We start from the raw sequence: 25,925 nt of genomic DNA, 5'->3' as shown, positions 1-25,925 counted from the left end.
ATTGCATACATACATATGAAATATTAGTCCTATACATTCATATGTATATCTTTCAGAAAACATTCTAGGGTGTATGATAACTAAAATGCTTTCATGTGGCACAACTATATATCACAAGGATTCATAAATAGCCTAAAGCTCCTAAAACCGCTCCACCTTAACAAGCTTTAAATTCTCTGCTAATCAACAATTCCTGACCTGGTGAACTGTTCCTGACACTTTAAATCTTTTATTACTGTCATGGCTCCCAAAGAGGACAAAACATTGTTCCTCACCTGTTAAAAGATCCATTGAACTCTTACGAACCCAATGAAACCATTAGGTCTGATCTTGTCCTGTGTGTGGCTTCGGATTGCCTCCTTTACAGCTTGCACAGAGGACAAACAGATCAGTGACCTTCACATCAACTTTCATTTCCTGTACCCTGGAAACATGTTTCTAAGACAATCTTTTGCAAAATCAAGCTTAGCCTTCAAATTCCTCACCACTGCATGACTACACCACTATGCCGCATGTCTGCACTGCATGACTACACCACTATGCCGCATGTCTGCACTGCATGATGAAGCTTGGCAGTTTGGTCTACAAAAAAGTATCAATAATGACATAAGACAGCATAAAAACAGCTAAATCTCCAAACTAAATGATACATCACTTTTCAGTCCACATCACAAGACCAGAAAGAAGTATTATGACTTGAAAAGTACATTTACACAACATTGTTTTACACACTTCAGCTACAGATACCAAAAACCTAACATAACATAACTTTTAGCTATTGTTTATTATGTAAAATGCTTACGTAGTTCTGTGTTTCTATGTATCAGCATTGAATCCAGGGCTAAAAATGAGCATGTTAATAAACTTATTACACCAAAAACAAAAAATATCCATTACTTAAAGACTGCAGACGATTCAACTGTTCATTTATCCAGGTGACATTCAAGTCAAGTCAATAAGCTTTTATTGTTATTTCAAACATATATAGCTGTTGCAGTACACAGTGAAATGAGACAATGTTTCTCCAGGACCATGAAGCTACATAAAATAAAGGCAGAGCTAAGAATTTAGTAAGTAGTCTTAGCTACATAAAGTGCATCTGTGCAACCTGGTGCAAACGGTGCAGGACAAGACAAACAAGACAGTGCAGGACAAAAGACAATGCAAACAAAAAATACAAGACAATACTCAAAAGATTCATTCCAATACTTGGATTTGGATCGGTACAGTAAAAAAATCTTCATTCTTAGGGGAGTAAGACAAAGCTAAAGTCTATATCAGTATTTGTTTAGTGCTTGAACTATGTGTATATCATTATTTATGTAGGTTTGGCCAAAATTAAATGTTTTTTTTTTTTTTTTTTTAATGATTAAATGTCACCCTTACCATTAAGCCCCTGGAACACTGTCTGTCTGAGTGCATGGGGTTTGCACCGCCATGCTTTAGGGGTTTCCTCTTTGTACTCAAGTTTCCTCCACCAACATCACAAAGACATGCATTGTACAGTAGGTTGATTGGCATCTCTGAATTGTCGTGTGTGTGTGTGTGTATGTGTGTGTTTGTGTGATTGAGCTCTGCAATGAGTTCAGTGTGTCCCATCCTGTTTCCTGAATTCCCTGGAATAAGCCCCTTGATCCCCTGTGTTGGATAAGCAGTACAGAAACCAGAAAAATAGATGAAGCAAACCACTGACAATAAAAAAGAAAAATGAATATTTACACTCATGTTTATAGCTGTTCCTTCTGAATAATTCATTCATATTCTATTACTATTTCTACCATTCTATTATATAACTATTGCCATCATTAAAGTAGCAGGCAGTTCCATTATTTCACTTTCTAAACAAGCGTCATGATTTTGAATACAGAACCGGAAGCTGGCGAAGAGATGGAGCGGTAGACTGGATGTGTGTGACCTTTCCATTTTGAGAACTTAAACAGTTAAAAACAAAAAAGGGACAATTGCTAAGTACATGTTTTATACAATGAAGTTATGGAGCAGCCACCAGAAGGATTATTTATGTTTGTGTTCATTTACCTTGAAAAACATTTAGGCATTTTTCAAGTGAGACAGAACAGCAGTCCGGAAAACCTCAAGCTATCCAGACACTGGCTTAGAACCATAACGAGTGAGTTCCAAATGCCTTTATTTATAATTAAAAAGCATGTGGCATTAGAAATAAATGGAGATGTGGAACGTCCACCATTAGTCACTATGAATTAACTGTTACTTTAGAAAAAATAACATATTAGAATGAGTGCATTAACATATACCTCACCCTATAACCCCATATAACCCTATAACTCAGCCTGCTGTTATAAAAAACTAATCAGCACTATACCTGACTTTTTAATAACGTACATATAATGTAAATAGTAACAGGTGAATACCAAAGCAATATAAACTCTCAAATTAAAATTAAAACAATTAAATTCTTCATTGAATAGTGTGATTTAAAAATTAGATAAAGGTCAGTTTTTCCCTCCTATACCCTTAATGGAAGTTTTGCAGCATCATCAGTGCAAGGCTTAAGATGTATAATCACATTAAATCAGCAGACCTCACTTGGGTTACGTAGGTTAGGTATGATGGATGACCACTGGATGACTCACCACAACACACACAGGCACACACACACACACACACACACACACAGTAGACGCTCTTACAAACAGAGAGCATTTAGGGACAGTGTCTTAGCTGTGTCTGATAAGCAGATACAGTAATGAGAACAGCATTAGTAAAGATGTCAGACAGATCAGATAGCGTGTGTGGGAAATCCTTTTAGGACACAAAAGACAGCAGAGCTAAAAATCAGTTTGTAAGAAAACATATTCTACTATACTTTCCTATGTGTTTCTGTGATTTGATTCCCATAACCAAACCCAAAATATCACTTTTTGCTGCCATCTTGTGTGTAATATCTGAAATCACATATTCTAGCTGGAATGCACAGTAAGATTTCTTCAAGCTTTCTCATAAACAATAACACTTTCCTTATTCTTCTGCTACTGGATTAGTCATTCAGCATCTAAATATAATGTATGCATTTACGCATTTCTGAATGGCTGCTTAGTGAGAATGTCTATTGCCATTTCTTTGTAAACACACATAGTCATCTCTCACAACTTTAGCTCCCACTTTAGCAGCACTGTGGTGTTTGATGTGCTCACTAATGTTTTGTAATGTTGCGCCAGCTTCACGATCCAGCCATGTGTCAGCAACTTCTGGGAATTTTCCCTGCCAGACCACAAGATGGGTGAAGCCAGGTGTTTCTGCTCAATCAAGGTCATGTGTTTTTCCGCCTGTGTCTTGTTAGCTCTAATGTGTTCCTCTATTTATACCTATCTATCTATCTATCTATCTATCTATCTATCTCTCTATCTAAATAGTTAAACACTCTCTCACTCACTCACTCACACTCATTTTCTACCGCTTATCCGTACTACCTCGGGTCACGGGGAGCCTGTGCCTATCTCAGGCGTCATCGGGCATCAAGGCAGGATACACCCTGGACGGAGTGCCAACCCATCGCAGGGCGCACACACACACTCTCTCATTCACTCACGCAATCACACACTACGGACAATTTTCAGAGATGCCAATCAACCTACGATGCATGTCTTTGGACCGGGGGAGGAAACCGGAGTACCCGGAGGAAACCCCCGAGGCACGGGGAGAACACGCAAACTCCACACACACAAGGTGGAGACGGGAATCAAACCCCCAACCCTGGAGGTGTGAGGCGAACGTGCTAACCACTAAGCCACCATGCCCCCCTTTTTAAACACTCATTTATCAAATTCTTTTTAATATTCTTACTGGAGAAGACTTATTAACTGAGATCCCAGGAAGACCATGTCTCAATATGGCACCTCGTGGAACGTCTTCAGAGTCTTCACTCTGGTGACTGTGGTATCTGCTGTTTTTCATACTCACTTCCCATGGGCAAGCTTTTTCCTGTTAGATTAAGTCATTTGTTGCTCAAAAACAACACCTGTTAGTGTCCAGTAAACTCCGAGCAGTGGTAGGCCAGTGTTTACAGCATGGAGCTAATGAAGATTGTGACAAGCCTCCACTGTTCAGTAGTATCTTTTCTGGTCTCATTGGTTAAAAGTTGTATCATGTCTTATGAAATAAAAGCATTGACCAAATGAAATAAATATACATTTAACAATTAGCTTCACTATTAGGTAATTAGCCTTCATTTAATAAAGAGGAGGTTAAATTCTTGATAGAGAGCCAATCCTGATTTCCCACATATTTGGCTTTGACTAATTTCAATTTTCTGAAAAAAAAAAAAAAAAAAGGCAGATGGATGGAGGTGCACCGTGTTGGGGTTACTTTGTGTGGGTCCATCTTCACTAACTGGCCGTTTATTATGTACCTCAAGAACGAGACAGTGTCTTTGTGAAATTCACACTTTTTTGCTTTCACGAAAAGCTGATGATATAGGAGTCGTGGTAGGACCTGGCATACCTGCGTGATGTGGGATTCTATGGTGGATCAGTAGATCAAAATGTCGTCTATGTAGACAATTACATTCTGGTTCAGGAAGTCTCTGAGGATTTCATTGACAAAAGTCTGGAAGACGGTTGGCGAGTTAGTCAGGCGATACTCAGTGCCCCTAGAGGTGGGAAATGCGGTCTTCCATTTGTTTCCCTCCCATACCAGATTGTAAGCACTTCTTAAGCCTAGTTTGGTGAAAATCTGTGCTTCCCTAAGTTGTTTTATGGTGAGAAGGACTAGGGGTAGGGGAAAGGGGTACCTGTCTGTTATGGCATTCAGTCCTCAATGTTCAAGGAGCCTGAGACAATGCTCGATACAATGGGCCGACCAGCAGATGAGAATGGGAAGCCCAGGATGACTTGATTAGCTGGTGATTAATGTTTTCCGTGTGAAAGATTCCAATTTGTAGAATGACGGGTGGGTTTCTCTGGGCAGACCATGCAGCGATGTCCAGCGTGTCCACAATAGAAGCATAATTGGAGGCAGAGGCAAGCTGGCACAAGTCTGGCCAATTTTCATGTGCTCCAGAAACTCCTCACAGGGAAGATCAGGCTGCACTTGAGCTTGTGGTGGCTTGTTCCTGATTAAGTTGTCCAGGCGGATGGCCAGCGTGATCCAGGGTTATCGAGAGGTCCTCATCCCGACAGGTGAGTTCAGCCTGGAGGTTGGTGTTGAGGCCTTCTTGGAACATGGCCTTTAAAGTGACATCATTTTGTCTGCTCTGAGCAGCAAGTGTACAAAATTGTACCGTGTAATCCGCCGTGAAGTCAGTGCCTTGACAGAGCTGGATAATTTGGACAGCAATGTCGCGCATGAATACTCAAACATCTTCCAGATTTGTTGTGTAATTTTGCATAGGAGGTATACACCAGGGCGTCCGTGTCCCAGGTTGCCGCAGCCCAGTCCAGGGCACTTCCCATAAGAAGGGTCATGAGAAATGTGCATTTAGTATCAACACGCATCCTTGTAGGCCTCTGGTTGGTGATTAAAAAATATGTCGCACCACAGTACAAATCCCTTGTAGTGATCGGCTGAGCCATCAAATTTTTCCAGCAAAGACATACGTAATGAGTCTGACCCTGGATGTGGGAGGATTGTGCAGTGCTCGGAGTAGGTGTTAATTGGTGTTTTGCAGCGCAGTGAGCTGCTCCTGGTAGGCTGCTAAGTCTTCTCCCTGATGACCAACTAAGGCTTGAAGCTGTGCTAGGTCCACTGGATTCACTGATGGCTGGTTCCTGTAACGAAGAGGCGTGGAATCCATGTGCAGGCGTGGACACAGTTTTAATAGATCCAAGGCAGAAATGTCAGGTAAACATAAAAAACAGGCAAAGGTAGAGTAGCAAAGGGCTAAGGGAACAAAACAGGCAAGGGCTAGGTTAAAGGCATGGTCAGTACAAATGGAATCAGTACTCTGGTGAGGGTTTTCTCTGGTGTTTTACTGGTGTTCTCACACTTCACCTGTTGCACTTTACTCCTCTCTAATTTAGTTTGAAAAAAACGTTGTTTTTTTAGGCCTTTGTATAACCAAAGCATATTAGAAGTTGTGGGTTATTAGTCTCAGATTTTCCCTATCTGTGTTTTCATCCTTTTTGTCCCCAGCCATGAAAAACATTAATTCAACATTTAAAGGGAAAAAAACAGAGTTGATTTTACGTATCACATACTCTCTTGCCCATTTATTTGTGCAGCTCACTTTTATACGGGTAAAACTGAGAGAGGGAACACGTAAAATAAAATTTCAGTAATGGCGATACAGCAGACAGGCAAACACAGAACTGCATCCAAACCACCTTCATACATAGTACAGTATTATTGGTAACACCACACGTTCACTACTGTATACAAAGATTAGCTTCAGAACAATAGGACAGCCTTAAGGTGAAAGATAATCTAGTCCAGAAGAGCTGAGGAAAGAGGAAAGGTGGAATACGATGGTCCATCCGATAATGGACCGATGCTTGATATTTTCAGAAGACATTGAGGTAAGTCTTTTGCAGAGAGGGAGAGGCAGTTGACTGAAAGATTCAGAAGAGCCCTAAACGTCAACAACAGGATCCAGTTTTTAGAAATTATGAGCAATAGTTAAGTAGGTACCATGTGTTAACGTACATATCTATTGTATATTATGGATAACGAGTGCCATTCCAGTGCAAATATACCAATTGAGAAAGGGCAGATTAGTTTTGTGGCAAAGAGTCATTACATATGGGCTGTGTACCACTTTATATGCCTACACATGACTTGAAACTATCCAACTATTGCAGAAGTTAACTTGAAGTTCAGTGAACAATATTGAGGTCTTTGTTTCTTATGTGAAATCAAATTAAAACATCTCTATGGGAAAAGAAGCAACCCGAGAGAGCTAATGAGTCAGTGCTAGTCAAAAAACTGGGAGAATTCTAGACATCAATTCACACATATACACACTTACACACTCAAGCATATTCAAGCCAAATATACATCTTAATTCAGTCAGAATATTCAGATTTAGAAGAATCTTGAGAGAGGTGACCAAATCCTGGTACATTATTATCACAATATGAATTCTAAGAGACCTAATTAGATATCTGATATTATTCCATACGATTTACAAACAATTGCATAAAAAGTGTAGACTTGGAAAAAAAAATTAAACATCAAATGGATGTCATGGATAAATATTTAAACCTTTTTATTGAACCATATGACCTGTATATTTTCATGTCTAGATGAAACTTTATTTATTTTTATCCATTAATAAGGATAATTAGAACAAATTATAACGGTTCACTGAGAGACATCCAAAAAATCGGAACGTCATTTTTTTAAATATATTTATCAATTCGTTCTCATTCCAAATCAATTTTATATAAGTATATAGTTTATATCAGCGATTATTTTGTAACTTCAAAATGATTTCCCGTCACGCATCTCATTCAACTTTGCTATTTTAATAAACGTGCACTGTAATTTTTTCACAGTTAAGTTTTTAGTACACAATGAATTAAGCGCACGAAACGATACATTATTTTTCAGTATGGTTATTATTATTAGCCACTTGTGTTTTGTTGTTTTTGACTCTCTGTGCTGCAAGTAATCCATTTGTCTTACGTCTATTTTTGTAAACAAATACAATTTCATACACACAGATACATCAGTAGTCAATGAAAAACGTCACCTCCTTGTCTTTTGCATTTCACAGATTCTGTTAATTATATCACTATAGCTAGCTGCATGTACAAAACTTGTCTACTCGATCGTTATTTCTGTGCTTTTCATGCCCACGCGTGAACTCCAACGGCCTTATATTACTCCACGCAGTGTAGAAGAGCAAGATTTTTTTCACTGTATGCTGACACTGTTTCCTCATGCTAACCTTTAAGCTTTGCTCTTATCTCTTGGTGCTAAGTATCAATAAGGCTCTTCAGTGTCATCACCGACCTGCACGTTCTCTACACCACTTACACCACTATATGTAATTAAGACCAGTTTAATGTGTGGCAAGTTGTTTAGGATCTGATCTAGTTAACTACAAAAAAAAACAAAACAAAAAAAAACAGAAGAAATACTGTATTTGTGAAAAGATATGTAAAGATGTAGATTCTGGGGAGAACTCATGACCATGTCTACGCTCATGTAGTAGCTCGCTCATCAGCTTATACAGTATATGAGACCAGTTACAAAGTCGTTGCACACTGACACACAGTCACACTATGCAGACAAACGCACTAGTGTGTGCAGTGTACGGAGCAGGACGTAGGAGACAGAGGAGAACAGCGAAGGGGGTTCTGATGAACCTCGTCGTCATCGTCTCATGCTGTTCTGAGGAGGAGTGGTTGAACGATTGTGTCGTAAACAGCAGCAGGGTGGGATATTTCTGCGGTCGCTCTGTGCAGCAAGTCTCAGTAAAGAGCTTTTTGTCCTTGGCTTTCAAACTCTGACCACGCATCATTTAGTTCCATAAAAATCATCTTGGCATATTGTTCATAGGGCTGTCCTGTGGCCTGGAGAGAGAACAAATTTTAGATGTATTATTTCCAGGTTTAAATAATAGGCAAAAATGTATATATAAAATGCAATTTTTTATTCAGCTTGAGAAACTACTTGCCTTTTCTCACATAGGTTGTTCAAAAAGGATTTTCTCAAAAATGTGACAAAACGATTGAATATTAAGTTTGAAATATTGGAAAAGATTAAAAATAAATTAAAAAAAAAAAAAAAAAAAAAAAAAAATCAGTCTCCAGGATCTTCTGCATCATGTTTTGTTTTCTTGGAGTACAACGTTGTTCGTCCGTCTATTTATCTACCTAGCTATCTAGGGACTAAATCTGTAATGGGATGTTTAACAAGCACATATACAGTAGGTATGATGTTCAGGTCAGGTGTTCACAAGCTTTTGCTATGAAGTGTACATTTCATATATTGACTTTCTCACCTTGTCAGGGTGGACGACCAGCACAGCCTTGCGGTAGACCTTCTTCACCTGTTCAGGTGTGACAAGGTCAGCCATTCCTACAGATTTCCAGCGGTTCTCTCCTTCCCACAGCACTGTATGCATGGTGGAGAGTAAAGCACGGATGTTGCGCTCCTTTCCCTCGATCCAGTCCAGGATCTGCAGTAAACACACAACACAGGAGCTGTCTGATGGGCAAATCTGCTGTGATTAAACACTTGGGCTTATGTGCTAAAGCCTGCAGTTACAGTCTGGGAAGGAATTATGACTAATCCTTGATTAAAATGAAATCGTTAACATGAAATTCTGATCCAAACAGACTTGTATGTATAATATAATATAATATTGGTATGAGGATTACAGGATTACAAAGATTCTGTGAGGTATAACAGTATAATACCAGGCACTACTGATAATTTAGTTGGATGCAAACTAAATATTCCCTATTCCCATACACAAAAAATATACAATCGTTTTTTTTTTTCTCACCTTGAGCTTTTCTGGGTCCATCTCTTTTGCCATCTCTTCTTTTCTCATCTCTGCTATAGTTTTTGGACCTTTCTTTTCCTTTCCACCTATAAAGCCTTGTCCTGACAGCAGGTCATCAAAATTAGCAGTAGTAGCCTTTGGTTTGGTACCTGAGTAAAATGGAAGAAATGCTGTGTTCACATACAGTACATTAATACGGTGGCCGAGAAGTGCAAAACAAATTAACAAATCCAAAAACACTAACAAATCCGAAAACACAACGACAAGTCAGACAATCCGGAAACGGTAGTGTATCGTTTTTGAATGGAAACTTACCGATCATTGGACAAGACACCTATCACTCAAGATATACACGTATGGAATCTTATGTGTAATGTGTAAAGTTCTCCGTTTAAATATAAGAAAATAACAGAATTAATCCACAGTAATTCCATCCATCCATTCCAACTTTTCCCTGCGGCAGACTGTTGAACTTCATGTATACCTTGAGTGACAGGTGTCTTGTCCAATCACAAACTATACCAACCGCTTCCGGGTTGTCTGAAATGTCGTTGTGTTTTCTGATTTGTTAATGTGTTTCGTGCACCGATTCAGACAACCCGGAAGCGGTAGGTATAGTTTGTGAATGGAAACTTACCGATCATTGGACAAGACACCTGTCATTAAAGATATACAGGTGAATGAAAGGTGTCGCGTCCGATGATGGTAAGTTTCCATTCACAAACTATACCAACCGCTTCCGGGTTTTCTGACTTGTCGTTGTGTTTTCAGATTTGTTCATTTGTTTTCGGATTTGTTAATGTGTTTTCGGATTTGTTAATTTGTTTTGCACTTCCCGGCCACCGTACATTAACTCACGCAGGCACTAGCAGAGCATACCCAAGCTCTCCTTCCTCCCTCGCTCTCAGAATAAAAGAAGTAGTCGCAGAATAATTTGTACTAGCTGAACATAAGCTAGAACATCTGCTCTCTACATTGGAGGAGCCAACATTGTATTCTCTCTAATCGTAAAAAATATTATTAGTGTGTTACTGAGTGTGCTACAGTTTTGATAAAGTTACTCTTACAACCTTACTTTTATCCATGTTAAGTATTTTTACTAAAAATAAAACAGTACAATGATCAAAAAATAATAATAATGCGCACACACACACACACACACACACACATCAGGAGGATCAGGAGGATTTCAGGAATATCATCATTTTTTCTCTGCATTTCTTATAACCGTGATAAAGATAAATATGTTTTTATTTTATGCTTTTGTTTTAAGTCTTACATGCTTTTATTGTATTAGAGAACCATGTTGTTATGGATATTTAGGACACTTCCCAGCAAGACCACCAGAGGGAACCTCTTGTAATGGCCACTTTAATATTGTAATGGCTTATGTGTTACTGTGCCTTTATGAGAGTTCTGCTGACGTATGCGCTTAGACTGGTTAGTGCGCATGCGCCAGGCAGAGCTATCGCGAAATTGAATACATACAGACGTGTTGTTATTCTGCCTTCTCAGTTGAGCCAACCGATGTTTTTCTTTTCTTTTGTGACGGGAACCGAGTGTTTTTGTTTCTACTTCGCCTTTACTCCGTTTACATGTGTGTATGTTGGATGTGTTTGCCGAAGACGATCAAATACAAAGGCTTTTCGGGATAACTTGCTGTTTGCCTCGAGTGTTTATTTCTCTTTAAGCCACCTTGTTTTTCTCCGGGTCAAATCTAACAATCCGACCACGTTACACTCTGCACGATTGAGATAAAATCTTATTTAATAGTATTTTTAATAGTACAGGCACAGGGTCTCCGATGTCTGAAAGCCAATGTCGACATTTGAAATCACCAAAACAAACACGCCCCTAACCCAAATGGGTCCCACCCCTGTATTGATAGCTCCGCCCACACATGCATACGTAACCAAGGCAACTAATGGAAAGAAATGTGTCTTTATCATACTGTAGCTGAAGGGAAGAACAATACGATTGCAGATAAACAAACAAGCAAAAATGACACACAAGCATAATCATGCAAAGGACGACATATATTAGTTCTGTGTAACAAAACAAAACCAACGTTACTCACCGATCGAGAAGGAAAATAAGCGCCTCGGCGTCTTAAGTAAAGTTGGTCACATATTCACAGATTGGAGTTTACCGAGTCAATAACTCCTGAGCTAAACGCTGTTACTACACAAAACGCGGTTGTAGCTGCGTCTCTACATTATTAAAATAGAAAAGAGGTGTTATTTGTGTAGTAACAGCGTTTAGCTCAGGAGTTATTGACTCAGGAAACTCCAATCTGTGAACATGCGCCAACTTCCCGATCCTTCAGTTCTCTCCAGCGCTGGAAAGCTGATCTTATATTAACACGTCCTACTTCTTACCTTATCGTAAGACTTTCTTCGCTTTCTTTCTTTGTTTTTATCCTCCTTGTCAATGTTAAAACCGCTTTCTGATAATGTCACACATGCGCACTGAACACTCTCTCCGCACATATTGACTAGCCCCGCCCCTTTCTGCTCATTGGCTACACGTTTGTTTAGTTTTTGATTTCTTTATTATTCGGCCCGACTCAAGTTTTCTGAAGCATTTCTCAAAAATCGGAGACCCTGCCTTTAAGTTTTTCACATTGTCTTTGTCTACCTTCTGTTTGTAACCTGTGTGTTTGTTTTTTTTTGTTCTGATCTAGTTTGTGAGAATTTCTGTATGGTAGTATTTGTTTTTGCTTTCTTTGTTCTCGGTTTCTGGTGGTAGTTTGTATTTTTATCCACATTCAGCCCCATGTCATGACAGATGTCACACTTTTTTAAAATCACTTTTATAGTTACACATAATGTAGTGGAACATACACAAGAAAACATAGTTGCTATTATTTCTTATGATACATTATCATAGCTATTAACAGTCATTCCCTGATCAGCCACTCTTTTAATTCTATTTCCTGTTAATTTTAAAGCAAGAAAATACAACTTTTCTGGAAAAAATATAGTGACTGTTACAAACCGCTGTTACAAACCACTGAAGGTCTCCTTATTAAAATTATGTGGATTATCTTCCATACAAGTCCTAATGAATTAGCTATACTATGAAACAATAACGTACTACAAGTGCAGTAATATTTAAAAAATAAAGTGAATGGCACATGGAATATAAGCACCTCAGTATCTTAAGGACTTCTTGTGTTACTGACCTATGTTGGGTTGTACTTTTCCTGCGGGTATAGCTCCACCCATGCCGGAGAAGCTGACGTTGTAGTTGGGTCTGTTCTGAGGAGAGCTGTGTGTCATGGATGGTCCTGGGGCTTTGGCCTGGGCCTGAGGTGGCCACTGACCTGCACCTCCGTGCTGCCATGCGGGGAAAGCTGTGCTGGACTGCCAGCCTGCTGTGGTGTGTTGGGGAGAGGGAGATGGTCTCTGAGGGGAACTCATGGGTGGAAATCCTCCTCCTGTTCCAGTTGGTGTGGTGGGCTTACTGGAGAATCCTGATCCACCTGTAGCAAAAAAAAAAAAACAGGAAGAGGTTCAGAATTGTTATTTTATGGCACTGACGACAGTGGACCATTGACCTATTTATTTGATTTGGCACAGTTTTTTTTGCCGGATACCCATCCTGATGCAACCCTACATTATTTACCCATTCTTGGGATCAGTACTGGCAATGTACTATCATATCCAGCCTTAGTGGCTGGAGTTGGTCCCTTAGCCAGGAATCAAACCACCAGACCAGACCACTGAAGCCTAAACACTAGTCCACTAGAACTAGAACCAACATTTACAGCATTTGGCAGACATCTTTATCCAGAGCGACTTATAGTTTATCTAATTTTGTATTTGTATTTTTATTTTACTACAAGTGAGCAATTGAGGGTTAAGGGCCTTGCTCAAGGGCCCAGAAGTGGACACTTGGTGGACCTTGGATTTCTTATGATCAGTGATCCAACGAGTTAACCACTAAACTACCACATCCCCCAATAGCTTTCTTGATAACGGTACTGAAAGAAGTATAACAAAACAACGTATAAACAATGTTGCCTTTGATTTGCAACTGAAGCAGTGGTGATCATTTATAATGGTAGAGAATAACCTTATTATTCCATACCTGTTGTTCTCACACCTTTACTAATTACATCTTATCATTTTTCCACTTTACCTCCCAGACTGGCTCCCAGGTTGCCAATGTCAGCGAAAGGGTCCAGGGTGTTCGGCTTGGCCTGGTGAGTAGGAGTGTTGTGTGCAGAGCCAGTAGGGCTTGTACCAGCTGATTTACTGCCTACATTAAATCCACCACCTGCCAACACAAAGACTTGCCAAATAAACCTCATGACCTCAGAAAACCTTTTTCATATTGTCTACCATTCGCACAGCTAGCAAATAATACTATAATTTTTAAATTAAAGTAAATAAACATATAAATACAATCCAGGAATATTCATTTAAGGGGTTTTTGTGTATTGTGTGTGTGTGTGCGTGTGTGTGCGTGTGAGTGTGAGAGAGAGAGAGAGCGAGAAAGAGAGAGAGAGCGAGAGAGCAAAATGTTATTGTCATTCTATAAATGAACAAAAAGTCTAATTTCAAATCAAATCAAATTTTATTTGTCACTTTATTGTATGTTGTCTGAAAATATAAACTAGTGTCTGAATACATGTCTGAGTCTATTAACATCTAGATACAAACTTCAGCTCAGATGCTCCACTATGAACTATGAGAACTATGAGTTAGCAACATTAGCTGGGGTAACTACAATTAGTCAGCTGATTACTTTCACTGTTGCCATGTTTCCAGGGGCAGATATTTGACAAGTGCTTGAGCAAATTTGCTAACACAGCCAGCTAATATTATACAAGGTGGTGCCACTTTCAAGGTGGTGCCATATGTGACTAGCAACATATTCTTTACTATTTTGCACATGTTTTTTCCATTTGTTAAATGTATTAGTTTAAGTAACAGACTGAACTGCTTATATATTTTAAAGTGTACTCTGTTCTTTGTAGAATCTGATTCTGTGTACAGTAGAATCATCTAGTTGAATAAAGAGCTTGCAAGCTAGAGAAGACTAATTCAACTACCATATGTTGTTATGAAACTCATTAACCTGCTTAACTTGCATGTTAGTTAGCTAGTTAGCTGATGGCATTGCATCTTCTAGCTTGTACTTTAAAGTAAAATGATGAAGCAGGTGATGTATGAGATTGAATGTAGGTGTAATTCATAAATTCTCCAGCAGTTGTCCTGCTCCTGTGTTTGTGATATTGAATTTCACTTGCCAGGTGGAGCTGCTCTGTTCCAGTCCCATCCTCCTCCCATAGTGCTCTGCTGGATGTTTACAGTGGGTGTAGCGGGGGGCACGGGTGAGCTGCGGCCTGGCAGAGATTGGCACAAGTTAGACATCGTTCAGCTCCAGCCATTTTATACTGAGGTAACAAAATGGTCTCTGGAGGTTTGCTTTGAACTGGGTTTGTGCAAATGTGCAGATATTTTAAAAATAACTATTAACTCTGTTAAAGGAAAACTCCACACAGCAAACATCTTTTCATAAAGAATAGACAGAAGATCTGGACATAAAGTTGGACAGACTAAAGGAATAAAGTTCTGCTAATAGGATCTGTTTAGGTATTATGGGCTATGTAAGCAGGACAAATATGAAGTGAAAACATATCAACAAGCTAATAAAAGGAACTGAAACTAAAAAAGTAGACTCAGAAACTGATTAAAAATAAATTCTGAATATCATGTTATTCAGGGTCGATTTATCATTTAAATCTAATGCAAACTCTGGAAAATGTCCTTGTCATTATATAATGGTAAGAGGCCGTTTTGTGTAAGTGGTCTCAAGTGCATATAGTAAACTACAAAAAATCCCATAATGCAGTCTGAAAGACAAATAACACTCTACTCTGTTCCCCAAACCAGTATAATGCAGCCACAAGACTGAGCTACAATCACTGAACATGTGGTGGAAACAAGCTGCCCGACACACACACACACACACACACACACACACACACAAGAGCACACTGCTGATACACAAACTGCTAATCCACACGCTGCATACACACACTGCTGTTCCACACACTGCTGATATGCACAAGGCTAATACACACACTGCTGATGCACACACTGCATACACACACACACATACACACACACAAAAACACACACACACAAGCACACTGCTGATACACAAACTGCTAATCCACACGCTGCATACACACACTGCTGTTCCACACACTGCTGATATGAACAAGGCTAATACACACACTGCTGATGCACACACTGCATACACACACTGCTGTTATACACAAGGCTAATACACTGCTGGTATACACACTGCTGATATACACAAGGCAAATACACACACTACATACACACACTGCTGTTATACACAAGGCCAATACCACACTGCTGATCCACACACTGCTGTTATACACAAGGCCAATACACACTGCTGATACACACACTGCTGATCCACACACTGCTGTTATACACAAGGCCAATACACACTGCTGATCCACACACTGCTGTTATACACAAGGCCAATACACACTGCTGATGCACACACTGCATACTGTACACACACTGCTGTTATACACAAGGCTAATACCACACTGCTGATCCACACACTGCTGTTATACACAAGGCCAATACACACTGCTGATGCACACACTGCATACACACACTGCTGTTATACACAAGGCCAATACCACACTGCTGATCCACACACTGCTGTTATACACAAGGCCAATACACACTGCTGATCCACACACTGCATACACACACTGCTGTTATACACAAGGCCAATACCACACTGCTGATCCACACACTGCTGTTATACACAAGGCCAATACACACTGCTGATCCACACACTGCTGTTATACACAAGGCCAATACACACTGCTGATCCACACACTGCTGTTATACACAAGGCCAATACACACTGCTGATGCACACACTGCATACACACACTGCTGTTATACACAAGGCCAATACACACTGCTGATGCACACACTGCATACACACACTGCTGTTATACACAAGGCTAATACACACACTGCTGATCCACACACTGCTGGTATACACACTGCTGGCATAGGGGCATGCCTTACCCAAGACCATGCTCTGCATAGTGGGAGATGGAGAGTGTGCTGCATGCAGAAAGGACTCTGACTGTCTCACATTACCTGCTCCCAGGAAGGCCCCCATAAAGTCTTGAGGCTTTGCAGCAGATGGAGCCGACCCGAACAGGTCAAAACCTGCAAAAAGTAAGGAAAGTGTGAAAACGACCTCAGATGTAGTTTTTAGCAGGACGTTGGTGGTAAATGTCTAAAAGTCTAAACAACCTGCTGGTGTACATTTAGTTTATTTTAACTGTAGACAATATGCAGCTAAACAGAATTCAGATCTTCTACTGGATGATGCCAGAGTGCGATTTTGACAAATCAATGTATCCCAAATGAGTCACACAGCCAAAACTTTTATCTTGTCCATTTTTTGCTTCCTTAATCCAAGAGCTACAATATAAGCAATACAAAATAAACTCCTTGTATGGCTACATAAACACCAAATGATCCTGATTGTCCATAACTTGTGCCCCTGCAATATTTAGTTATCATTTTGTTGTTTTTCGATTCCTCTGTGAGCCTTTTATGGAGTTTTTTGGGTATTGCTAAGTAAACCAGTTGTGCTGTGAACACAGATGGTAATAATTTGAGTGACTGACATTTATCAACATACTCACATGACTACTTAGAAAACCAAGATTATGTAAAGTTCTGTGCAATTTTAAATTCCGTTTGGTTTTTGATTTTACTAAATGGCTGTGAAATGACGTCTGTATGACGTTAGATAACTACATTTTACATTTTGGGTGAGATTGACTTGCATTACTTGCTAGAATATCTACATTAACTTTGTAACTGAAGAGCAAAACTAAAGAGGCAAACTTTGGTCTGGGCTGATCCCATTACCTGCAGGTACAAATTATTTTAACCTATCAAAATATTCCCTAAAACAGATTCAATCAACATTATTTTCAAGTTGCTTTTACTTACCATAACGATCAAACTCCAGTAAAAGTTTACCCTGTAAATGAAAGTGTGCTTACTGTCTGAGGGTCTAGGTGAGGGGCAAGGCGAGGTCGAGGAGGTCGTCCTTTTAGGAGTAGACTGGGCAGAAGCAGTGCCACTGGATATCTGAGAGCCTGGAGCTCCAAACAAATCTCCCAGAAGGTCAGTAGTAGTGTTTGTGGTGTTTGAAGGCTGTGGGGAAGTTGGAGGCGGCGGAATGTTACCTCCATCCAGCCCCAGGAGGTCAACGTCCTCAGCAAGCGGAGGGGCGGCAGTGGGTGGAGCCTCGGCTTTACTGGCCCCTTTGGCTTTCTCGCCACTGCCGCTGCTCTGCTGGCTGGAGAGTGATAGCATGTCATCATCTGAGGGCTCGCTCTCCTCATTTGGGCCCACCCGGCCCCCCTGGGCCCCTTGGGCCTGTGCTGGATCTAAACAACACAACCAATAAATTTGAACTCAGAATGATTCAGAAATAGCTATAATACTCTAAAATGTGGGTTTGATCTCCAGAGATTTAAGGGCTTGAGAATTGTTTAACAGACTCAGTAATGTTCTAAAGACAGCCTTGTCCATGTGAATGAAAGAATGCTTAAATGATTGTACAGTATTTTGTAACCATGCATTTTGTTGCTGTATTTCACCTGTGACAGCAAGAGCATCCTTGTGTTCCTGGTGGCTGGAAAACAGCACATTTGGGCTCAGGTCTTTGGTGGGGAACTGTTCCCAGGGTGGTGTGAGATCTTTCTGTTTCTCTGTGTCTTCCACCTCAATCTCCAGAAGAACTTGGAACAGCTGAGGATACTTGTCTGGAGAATCACAAGCATCCAGCTCTGGCCTGAACACACGTGTGAGTATTTTAAAATCAAGTACAGAGAGAGAGTGTAATATGTTTTGGATAAAGCCACAGTGAAGCATTTAAGAGTGTAAGAGTTGTGGCTCAGGGGTTCGGGTTCTCAGCATATGATTGGCTTGGGTCTTGTATTAAATGTAAGTGACTTGAGATCAAATTGTCTGCGAAATGAATACATGAAAGAACACACAAAAACACAAGCACTTTGATGATTGAGATTGAGAAGCATTTTAGCTTCATTATTGAGTCCCTACAGAATTTCAAAAAGCTTTTTTTACTATTGCGGCCAAATATGCTAGGTTTTAGATTTTTTTTAGGTACTGGTCCAAATCTGCTTAAAATGTGCTGTAATTTTGAAAAATTACAAGCGCTTTTGAATATTGTAGAGTTTGTGTTAATTTCTGTGAAATCCTGGAAGGACTAATTTTGTGCATCTTTCTATTAAATCAGACAAAGAGCTAATAAAGCTTACTTCAAAAACTTTAAGACTGTTGTGCCAGGGGCAATGAAGCCTGTATGGAACTGAATCTGGAATATTTGTGTGTTGGTCACCTGCAACAAAACAAGCATTTTAATCAAACATACTGTAATTTCTGGAGTATTAGTGTCATTATGTTAATAAAAACGTTTGTGCACAGCAATGCTGAATTCTTAATGGGTCTGAAGGTGTTGATAAGTGCAGAGCAACTTTCCTTGTAAATTGAACTGTCACAGTGTTTTACAGTATTTTAATTCAATTCAATTTATTTGTATAACGCTTTTAACAACTCATATCGTCTCAAAGCAGATTTACAGAAGCATCGTTTACAGAAGCTTTAAAATTAAGTTACTATTTATCTCTAAAATCTATCCATAATGAGGCAACGGTGGAAAGGAAAAACTCCCTGAGATGATATGAGGATGAAACCTTGAGAGAAACCAGACAGAAAAGAACCTCATCCTCATTTGTGTGACACTGGACAGGAAATAATGTCAATGTAAATAATGTCCTTTCTACAACAGTTTGTAGTCGAGTGGAATTGTGTAACCAAGAGCTGATAAGGACCTAATAGGTCATTAAAGACATTTTACTCATTATAGACACCAATTCCTTAGTATTTCCAAATAAAAACACAGGATAATGCCTCAATCCTTATGTTATGTCCTGTCCTCACCTTAGCTTGTAGCGCATGGGAGCGCATGTGGAAGGCTGAGATCACCACATCGCCTTGGACGCTCACTCCCAGGTTGAAGACCACCTTCCCCTCATGCACCCTGTACTCCCTATATGGAAGAGATCATGAATTCACATTAAACTGACTATTTAAAAAAAAATTACAGGTTCTATTTAAATGCAGCTGCAGTATGTATGAAAAAAAGGATTTGCAGGAGGCAGTGTGTTGTCTGGTGTACCTCATCCTCTCGTACTCCTGTGCTGTGGAGAAGATCTTTGTCTCGCCGTTCAGGACATCACAAAAAGGTCGACAGCCACTGCGCTGTTTGTTGAAGCAGGGTATGGGATTCATCGTGACAGCTTTGATTACTAGCGGTTTAGAGTGGGGCAATGTGGGCTTCTCGGAAACCATGCTACACACGTAGCCTACGTACCTGACCAAACACACACAAAACCCCATACACAGAGGTTTGTCAGACCGGCAAAAACTAAGTGCCTTAAAGTATTCATGAAAGTAAAAATAATTAATATTTAATGAGTAACTCCTCTTGGAGTGTGGATTCTGATTCTATAGAACAGAAATGAACATAAAAGACTTTGAGTGCTTTAAAAATAATAATAATAATGAGTTACATATAAACTTATATTGGTCTGATTTGGCAATTATTAGCCGTGCTTCTCAGACACCTTTTAGCCACCAAACCTTTTAAAAATGTGCCAAAAATATATTATACATCCAGTTAAAAGTGCAAAAAATCTTATTTGTTTTTGACTCTGATGTATACCAGCTGGGGGGCACGGTGGCTTAGTGGTTAGCACATTCGCCTCACACCTCCAGGGTCGGGGTTCGATTCCCGCCTCCACCTTGTGTGTGTGGAGTTTGCATGTTCTCCCCGTGCCTCGGGGGTTTCCTCCGGGTACTCCGGTTTCCTCCCCCGGTCCAAAGACATGCATGGTAGGTTGATTGGCATCTCTGGAAAATTGTCCCTAGTGTGTGATTGCGTGAGTGAATGAGAGTGTGTGTGTGCCCTACGATGGGTTGGCACTCCATCCAGGGTGTATCCTGCCTTGATGCCCAATGACGCCTGAGATAGGCACAGGCTCCCCGTGACCCGAGGTAGTTCGGATAAGCGGTAGAAGATGAATGAATGAATGTATACTAGCTAGCATTTAACTAGATAAAACCTTAAACATGAGCTGGTCATGAGCTGTCTGTATAATGAGAAAAGATCATGAATATTATTCACTTTTATATTAAAATACACCAGTGACTACTTGACAATTGCAATGTTCAACGCTAGCCAGATCATTTTTTAGTACTAAAATTTTCTGTGGCGCTCTAATTCAATGCAATGCTAGCTAATTATTCTGCAAGCTAGCACTAATTATCGATGATAACATTAGTAAAAAGTTATTTGATGTTACGTAAGCTAAACTGCAATGTGGCCATTCATGCTAACAACTTAGTCAACTTTGTTGGTCTTTTAGCCAATGAATAAAATATCCGTGATATGAAAACCATGATCGTGATAATAGCTATTGGCACTGATGGATACTTCTGTGTGTATAAACGTTTTTAATTTGGGACTATTTATTTATTTATTATATTATTAACTGGGCATAATTATTTTAATAGTAATAAAAAAAATTCTTACACTATTCTGTCTTCTATTTTATCTCAAAAACACAAGATGTTTGTTTGCTGCTTTATGGTTTTGATCTATTTTTACCTCCTGTGTGAGGGCCACAGGCCTGGTCCAGGCCTCTTGGTGTTGAGCAGCTGCATGGCAGGTACCGGGTTAGTGAAAAGGTGGCAGAAGCAGAACATGGCACAGACCAGCACACCAGAAGGACCTCTGCCATCCTGAGACACACAGAAACGAACTATTATGACTATTGTAAATTCACTGAAAATACATTTTATGCAGATTTCTGTGAGAAATAAGTATGTTAATAAACATAACACTTTTAAAACCTAATATACTGATAATGCAGTTGTATAAAATTGCGTAATATTTTCCCACAGCTGTGCTGGTATATCTTTTCACAAAAGATTGTATAAACCGAAATATAAAGATGAGTTTCAGCCTGCATGTCCCGTAATTCTCAGCCGATAACCTGCTCAGTAAAGTCTGAACTCAGTAAAGTCCATTCAAGCAGCTGTGCCCACTGAGTGTCACCTGATTATTAATAAAATAATCTCCCTAAAATAATCCCATAGTGTAGAACGAAAAAACAGGGATCATGGTGATGTTCAGTATGTTCGCTTACTGGAAATACAGTAAAGTCATATTTGTTGAAGCCTCTCATCTAAAGAAAAGGGAGGGTGAACAGTCAGCTAGCTTTGTCTGCAAATGTAACCTGAAGCCTGTTATCATTGATGTAGCATTCACATGATTACTTATGTTAGCACTTTTGAACTTTATTTAATGTTTTTATGGAGTTAGTTTGAGTATAAAGACTTTTAAATGTTTAATGAGTTTAGAAAAATCCACCAGCTAGAATATAATCCTGCTTGATGCACCATGTGTCGGTTTTGCCTGCTGTTGTAAAATGCCAGTGTTGACGTTTTACAACGTGAGCACGTAGTCACCGTCCCAGTGTGTAGTAAGCTGGGGTCCTGTAGTGCCCAAACCCCTGTACATGATATAGTAATTCACCACCTGGGGAGCTCAGGAGCTGAGTGAAACTCTGGGTTTTATCTGCTACACTGGTTTTAAAACTACAAAAAAAATTGCTCTTGCTTCTGCCTGTCTGCTTCAGGACGCCTAGTAGGTCTGGTTAATATAGTAAATAAATGACTGGTTCAGAGGATTAGCACTGAGTGCTTTACACATTAAACAAATTACAACAGAGTACAAATCTAAGAGTCTCATTTCATTACTAAGCAAGCAGCTTTTACATTTATTTTAGTAGCTTGAAAGATTTTACCATCAATTTATTGCTATTTTACTGGAATTCTATTCCTAATATATTTTTATTCAAATTAATTCTATTTTTTTACTTGTACAGTCGATAAAGCATTTTACTACATAAATTTCAATTCAAATTTCAATTTAAATATGTTAAAGAATCCGAATCAAACTTTAAGGTCATTAAACTCATGTACAATAAAATTATGTATTATTAATTGAGATTGAAATTGCTAAGACCATCTTCTCTATGTTTACCGGTTGCTATGCTAAAACAACTATTTGCTTTTGCGTTCTTGTTTGGTTTTACTGATTGCTGACAGCAAATAATGGCACGATGTTTAAGGAAAAAAATAAATATCAATCAGCGGAATCTTAGATAAAATCCCATCAAAAATGAAAATGAATAACCAAATTACACATAAATTCACTGAAGCTTAATTTAAGCAGTCAGAAACTCTAAAATTCTAAAAATAAAGATTCAAGAGCAGTTAAAAGGTTACAAGCTGAAAGTCTGGGACGTAAATCGAAATGTCCTGCAGGATAAGAACTAACATGGAGTGTGAATCTGAGCACAGTTAGATGTGTAGTGTTTCATCTCTTACCGAGCAGGTGATCACACACACGTTCTTGGGGTTCTGCTTGAGCCAGTTGTGCATGTTCTTACAAACTGCAAACAGGTTGTGAAGGCTCGGGGCCTGTCTGCCTGGCCAACTGCATTCAGAAACCTGAAGATAGAATCAAGTAACACAGCTGGAGGTTACTTGAGCGTATAGCGTAGCGTATACATACTGATATAAAGCAGAAAATGATGCATGTTAAGCTGGATGTGGAGTAAGGTTCCAGGTCACACTGTAATCCTGTGTAAGTAACAATCACTGAGCAAACGAGAAACGTGTTAACAACGATGCATGAACACGTTGCGTTATTGACGCGACCACATCAGATGAGCCGCGTGATGGTTGCAGAGGGAGCGTGTTGTTAATGTGCGTGTTATTTAATCAGTAAACAGTCTATTCAGATTTCACTGCATGACAATATTTAGAAGTCTATTGACAAAGCCATTATAACAATTATCATGAGATGATAAAAAGCTATTTTTAGTGCACTCATTAGAAGCATATTTATAGTAGAGGGTTGGCTGTGTTTTAAAGAATAGCTTAAAAAAAGCGTCCCAAAAGAGTCAGCTCTCAGGAAGGTGAAGAAACGTGGACTTTAATAAACAGTTCATAGTTTTTGGTCATTTCTTTCCACTTTTAAAGATGTTTTTTCAATGTGACTAGCATGTGAATTTGTACGTAACACGAGAGGTGGTGCTGTATAGTGCTAGCATTATTATGTACCTGGTTGTGTGCTACATTTGTATTGAGTTGTATAGACATCCATTGTATTTTGATGTATTTGATGTATTTTGCTCATTTGTCCTGATTCTGGAAAGATAAGTTTAGTGATTGTTTATCAAATGAATATGCCTAATAAAAGTAGTGTCTAACAATAGCTGCATTACCTCCACAGTGAGTGCAGACGATTTTGGAATCCAGAGGAACAGTGAAGAAGGTGAGGAATATATGTACCATTCAGGATATTTTATGTTTAAACAAAGCTACTGGATGATCATTTCTTTTGCAATAATAAATTCTTCCAGTAGAGAGTGCTTCTTGCTCTGGGTGTTGGACCACTGAAGTGAATCAACACGGCCTACTGGTGTACATGCTTGTCCATAAAAAATGATTTGTGCTAAGGTTCCCAAAAAAACCATCATAAACTAAAGTTCAGCTTAACTAAGTGAAAGGGAGTTCAACGTGATGCTCGTTAAACCGTTCAACAATGATCTTTGTATTGTGAAGCTTTTGAGAAGAACTCAATCCTGGGCTACAGATTTGTTTTATCCCTGTTGTGAGATCAACCCCCAGCCTCAAGGCACACTGCAAACAACAACAACCTTAGCAAATGATATCTTACATCTTATCAAAAGTATTTAATATTTCTTATTATAAGATTACAGTACATCAAATCAGGCATATTTCTAGGCATATTCAAATATATTTAAGCTTTAAATGTTATTCTATAACAGATAATTTAGCTTTTTTTTTTTTTTTACATAAAAGCTTCAAATTACATGCCAATGCTAAACAATATTCAATTCAATTCCATTTTTTTGTAAAGCACTTCACATTGTCTTAAAGCAGCTTTACAGAAGTATAGAAAGAGAAAACAAATCAAGTTTAAAATTAAGTTACTATATATCTCTAACATCTATATATCTGTATTAGATGCCAATAGAAAAATGTGCACATTATGATCATGAAGGTGGTTCACCCGGAGTGAGGCTCAGATGTTGCATGTTCGTTGTATGTGAATGATCTCCACGTGAATGGTAGCAACAAGATTCAGAAGACAGTGGTAAGTATTTGGGATTCTGATCAGAATGTTAAGGGTTTATATCCCAGCACCAACACTTTTGAATTCTTGAGAAAGACTCTTAACCCAGAGGTGCTGTATCATGGCTGACCCTTTGCTTTGACCCCCTGTGCTTGCTTAACTGGGATATACAAAGAGCACAATTTCACTGTGCTGTAATGTATATGTGACAAAATAAAGGCTGCTTCTTCTAGAGCAAGGGACTTCAAAGCTTGCAAATAGGTTTAATAAAAAATTAGATTAGGGATTATTAGAGCAGATTAGATTAGATTATTAATTCTTGTTACACACACACACACACTTTATGTGATAATTTACTTTTCAGTCCTTAGTTCTGTGTTGTCTTCTGTAGCTTTGTGTTTTTATGTAGCACCGTGGTCCTGCTGGAGCGCTGTTTCATTTCACCATGTACTGCATCAGATATACAGTATATGGTCAAAATGACAAAGGCATGTTGACTCGTCTCTTGATATTTTACATGCTGAGATGTCATTTTTAGCAGCACAAAAATAAAGCTGCTTAACTTCTGCTTTTCATTAAGAAGAAGGAGCCTTTATTTTTTGTGAAATTAATTTCTTGGCAGGGGGGCACGGTGGCTTAGTGGTTAGCATGTTCGCCTCACACCTCCAGGGTTGGGGGTTCGATTCCCGCCTCCGCCTTGTGTGTGTGGAGTTTGCATGTTCTCCCCGTGCCTTGGGGGTTTCCTCCGGGTACTCCGGTTTCCTCCCCCGGTCCAAAGACATGCATGGTAGGTTGATTGGCATCTCTGGTAAATTGTCCGTAGTGTGTGATTGCGTGAGTGAATGAGAGTGAGTGTGTGCCCTGCGATGGGTTGGCACTCTGTCCAGGGTGTATCCTGCCTCGATGCCCGATGACGCTTGAGATAGGCACAGGCACCCCGTGACATGAGATAGTTCGGATAAGCGGTAGAAAATGAGTGAGTGAGTGAGAGTGAGTAATTTCTTGGCATTTACTAGTTTATTGCTTCATTGTTGACATTTCAATCCAGATGTTCAGTCCACACTGAAGAAGTAATAAGGAAATTCTTAGGAATGCCTTTGACTTATTGCAATACCATATTAACTGCTGAACCATCTCACTGT

At 39.3% G+C, this 25,925-nt stretch overlaps 1 protein-coding gene across 6 annotated transcripts in view; it reads right to left on the bottom strand.

Moving 5' to 3' along the window:
- Nucleotides 1-6,184: 6,184 nt before the first annotated feature.
- The window catches only part of dnajc6 (DnaJ (Hsp40) homolog, subfamily C, member 6), a 40,021-nt gene continuing 20,280 nt past the window's right edge, over nt 6,185-25,925 (bottom strand). For 5 of the 6 annotated variants that reach the window (XM_060867607.1, XM_060867605.1, XM_060867604.1 and 2 more), the window contains 14 exons: nt 23,007-23,129; nt 21,220-21,353; nt 19,729-19,923; nt 19,491-19,599; nt 18,809-18,888; nt 18,128-18,321; nt 17,525-17,914; nt 16,527-16,673; nt 14,688-14,783; nt 13,574-13,711; nt 12,615-12,914; nt 9,431-9,579; nt 8,924-9,100; nt 6,185-8,492 (listed from right to left, as the gene is read on the bottom strand). In XM_060867607.1, the coding sequence (XP_060723590.1) occupies nt 8,391-8,492; nt 8,924-9,100; nt 9,431-9,579; nt 12,615-12,914; nt 13,574-13,711; nt 14,688-14,783; nt 16,527-16,673; nt 17,525-17,914; nt 18,128-18,321; nt 18,809-18,888; nt 19,491-19,599; nt 19,729-19,923; nt 21,220-21,353; nt 23,007-23,129 (2,334 nt within the window). In that variant the 3' untranslated portion in view covers nt 6,185-8,390. The remainder of the gene's footprint in view (nt 8,493-8,923; nt 9,101-9,430; nt 9,580-12,614; nt 12,915-13,573; nt 13,712-14,687; nt 14,784-16,526; nt 16,674-17,524; nt 17,915-18,127; nt 18,322-18,808; nt 18,889-19,490; nt 19,600-19,728; nt 19,924-21,219; nt 21,354-23,006; nt 23,130-25,925) is intronic. The other variant, XM_060867606.1, reaches the window with a different exon arrangement.

The sequence above is a fragment of the Tachysurus vachellii genome, chromosome 4 (genome assembly GCF_030014155.1).
Source record: "Tachysurus vachellii isolate PV-2020 chromosome 4, HZAU_Pvac_v1, whole genome shotgun sequence".
Taxonomy (NCBI): Eukaryota; Metazoa; Chordata; class Actinopteri; order Siluriformes; family Bagridae; genus Tachysurus; species Tachysurus vachellii.
Note: the sequence above shows the minus strand (reverse complement) of the source record. Positions and strands in the feature narration are given on the sequence as shown.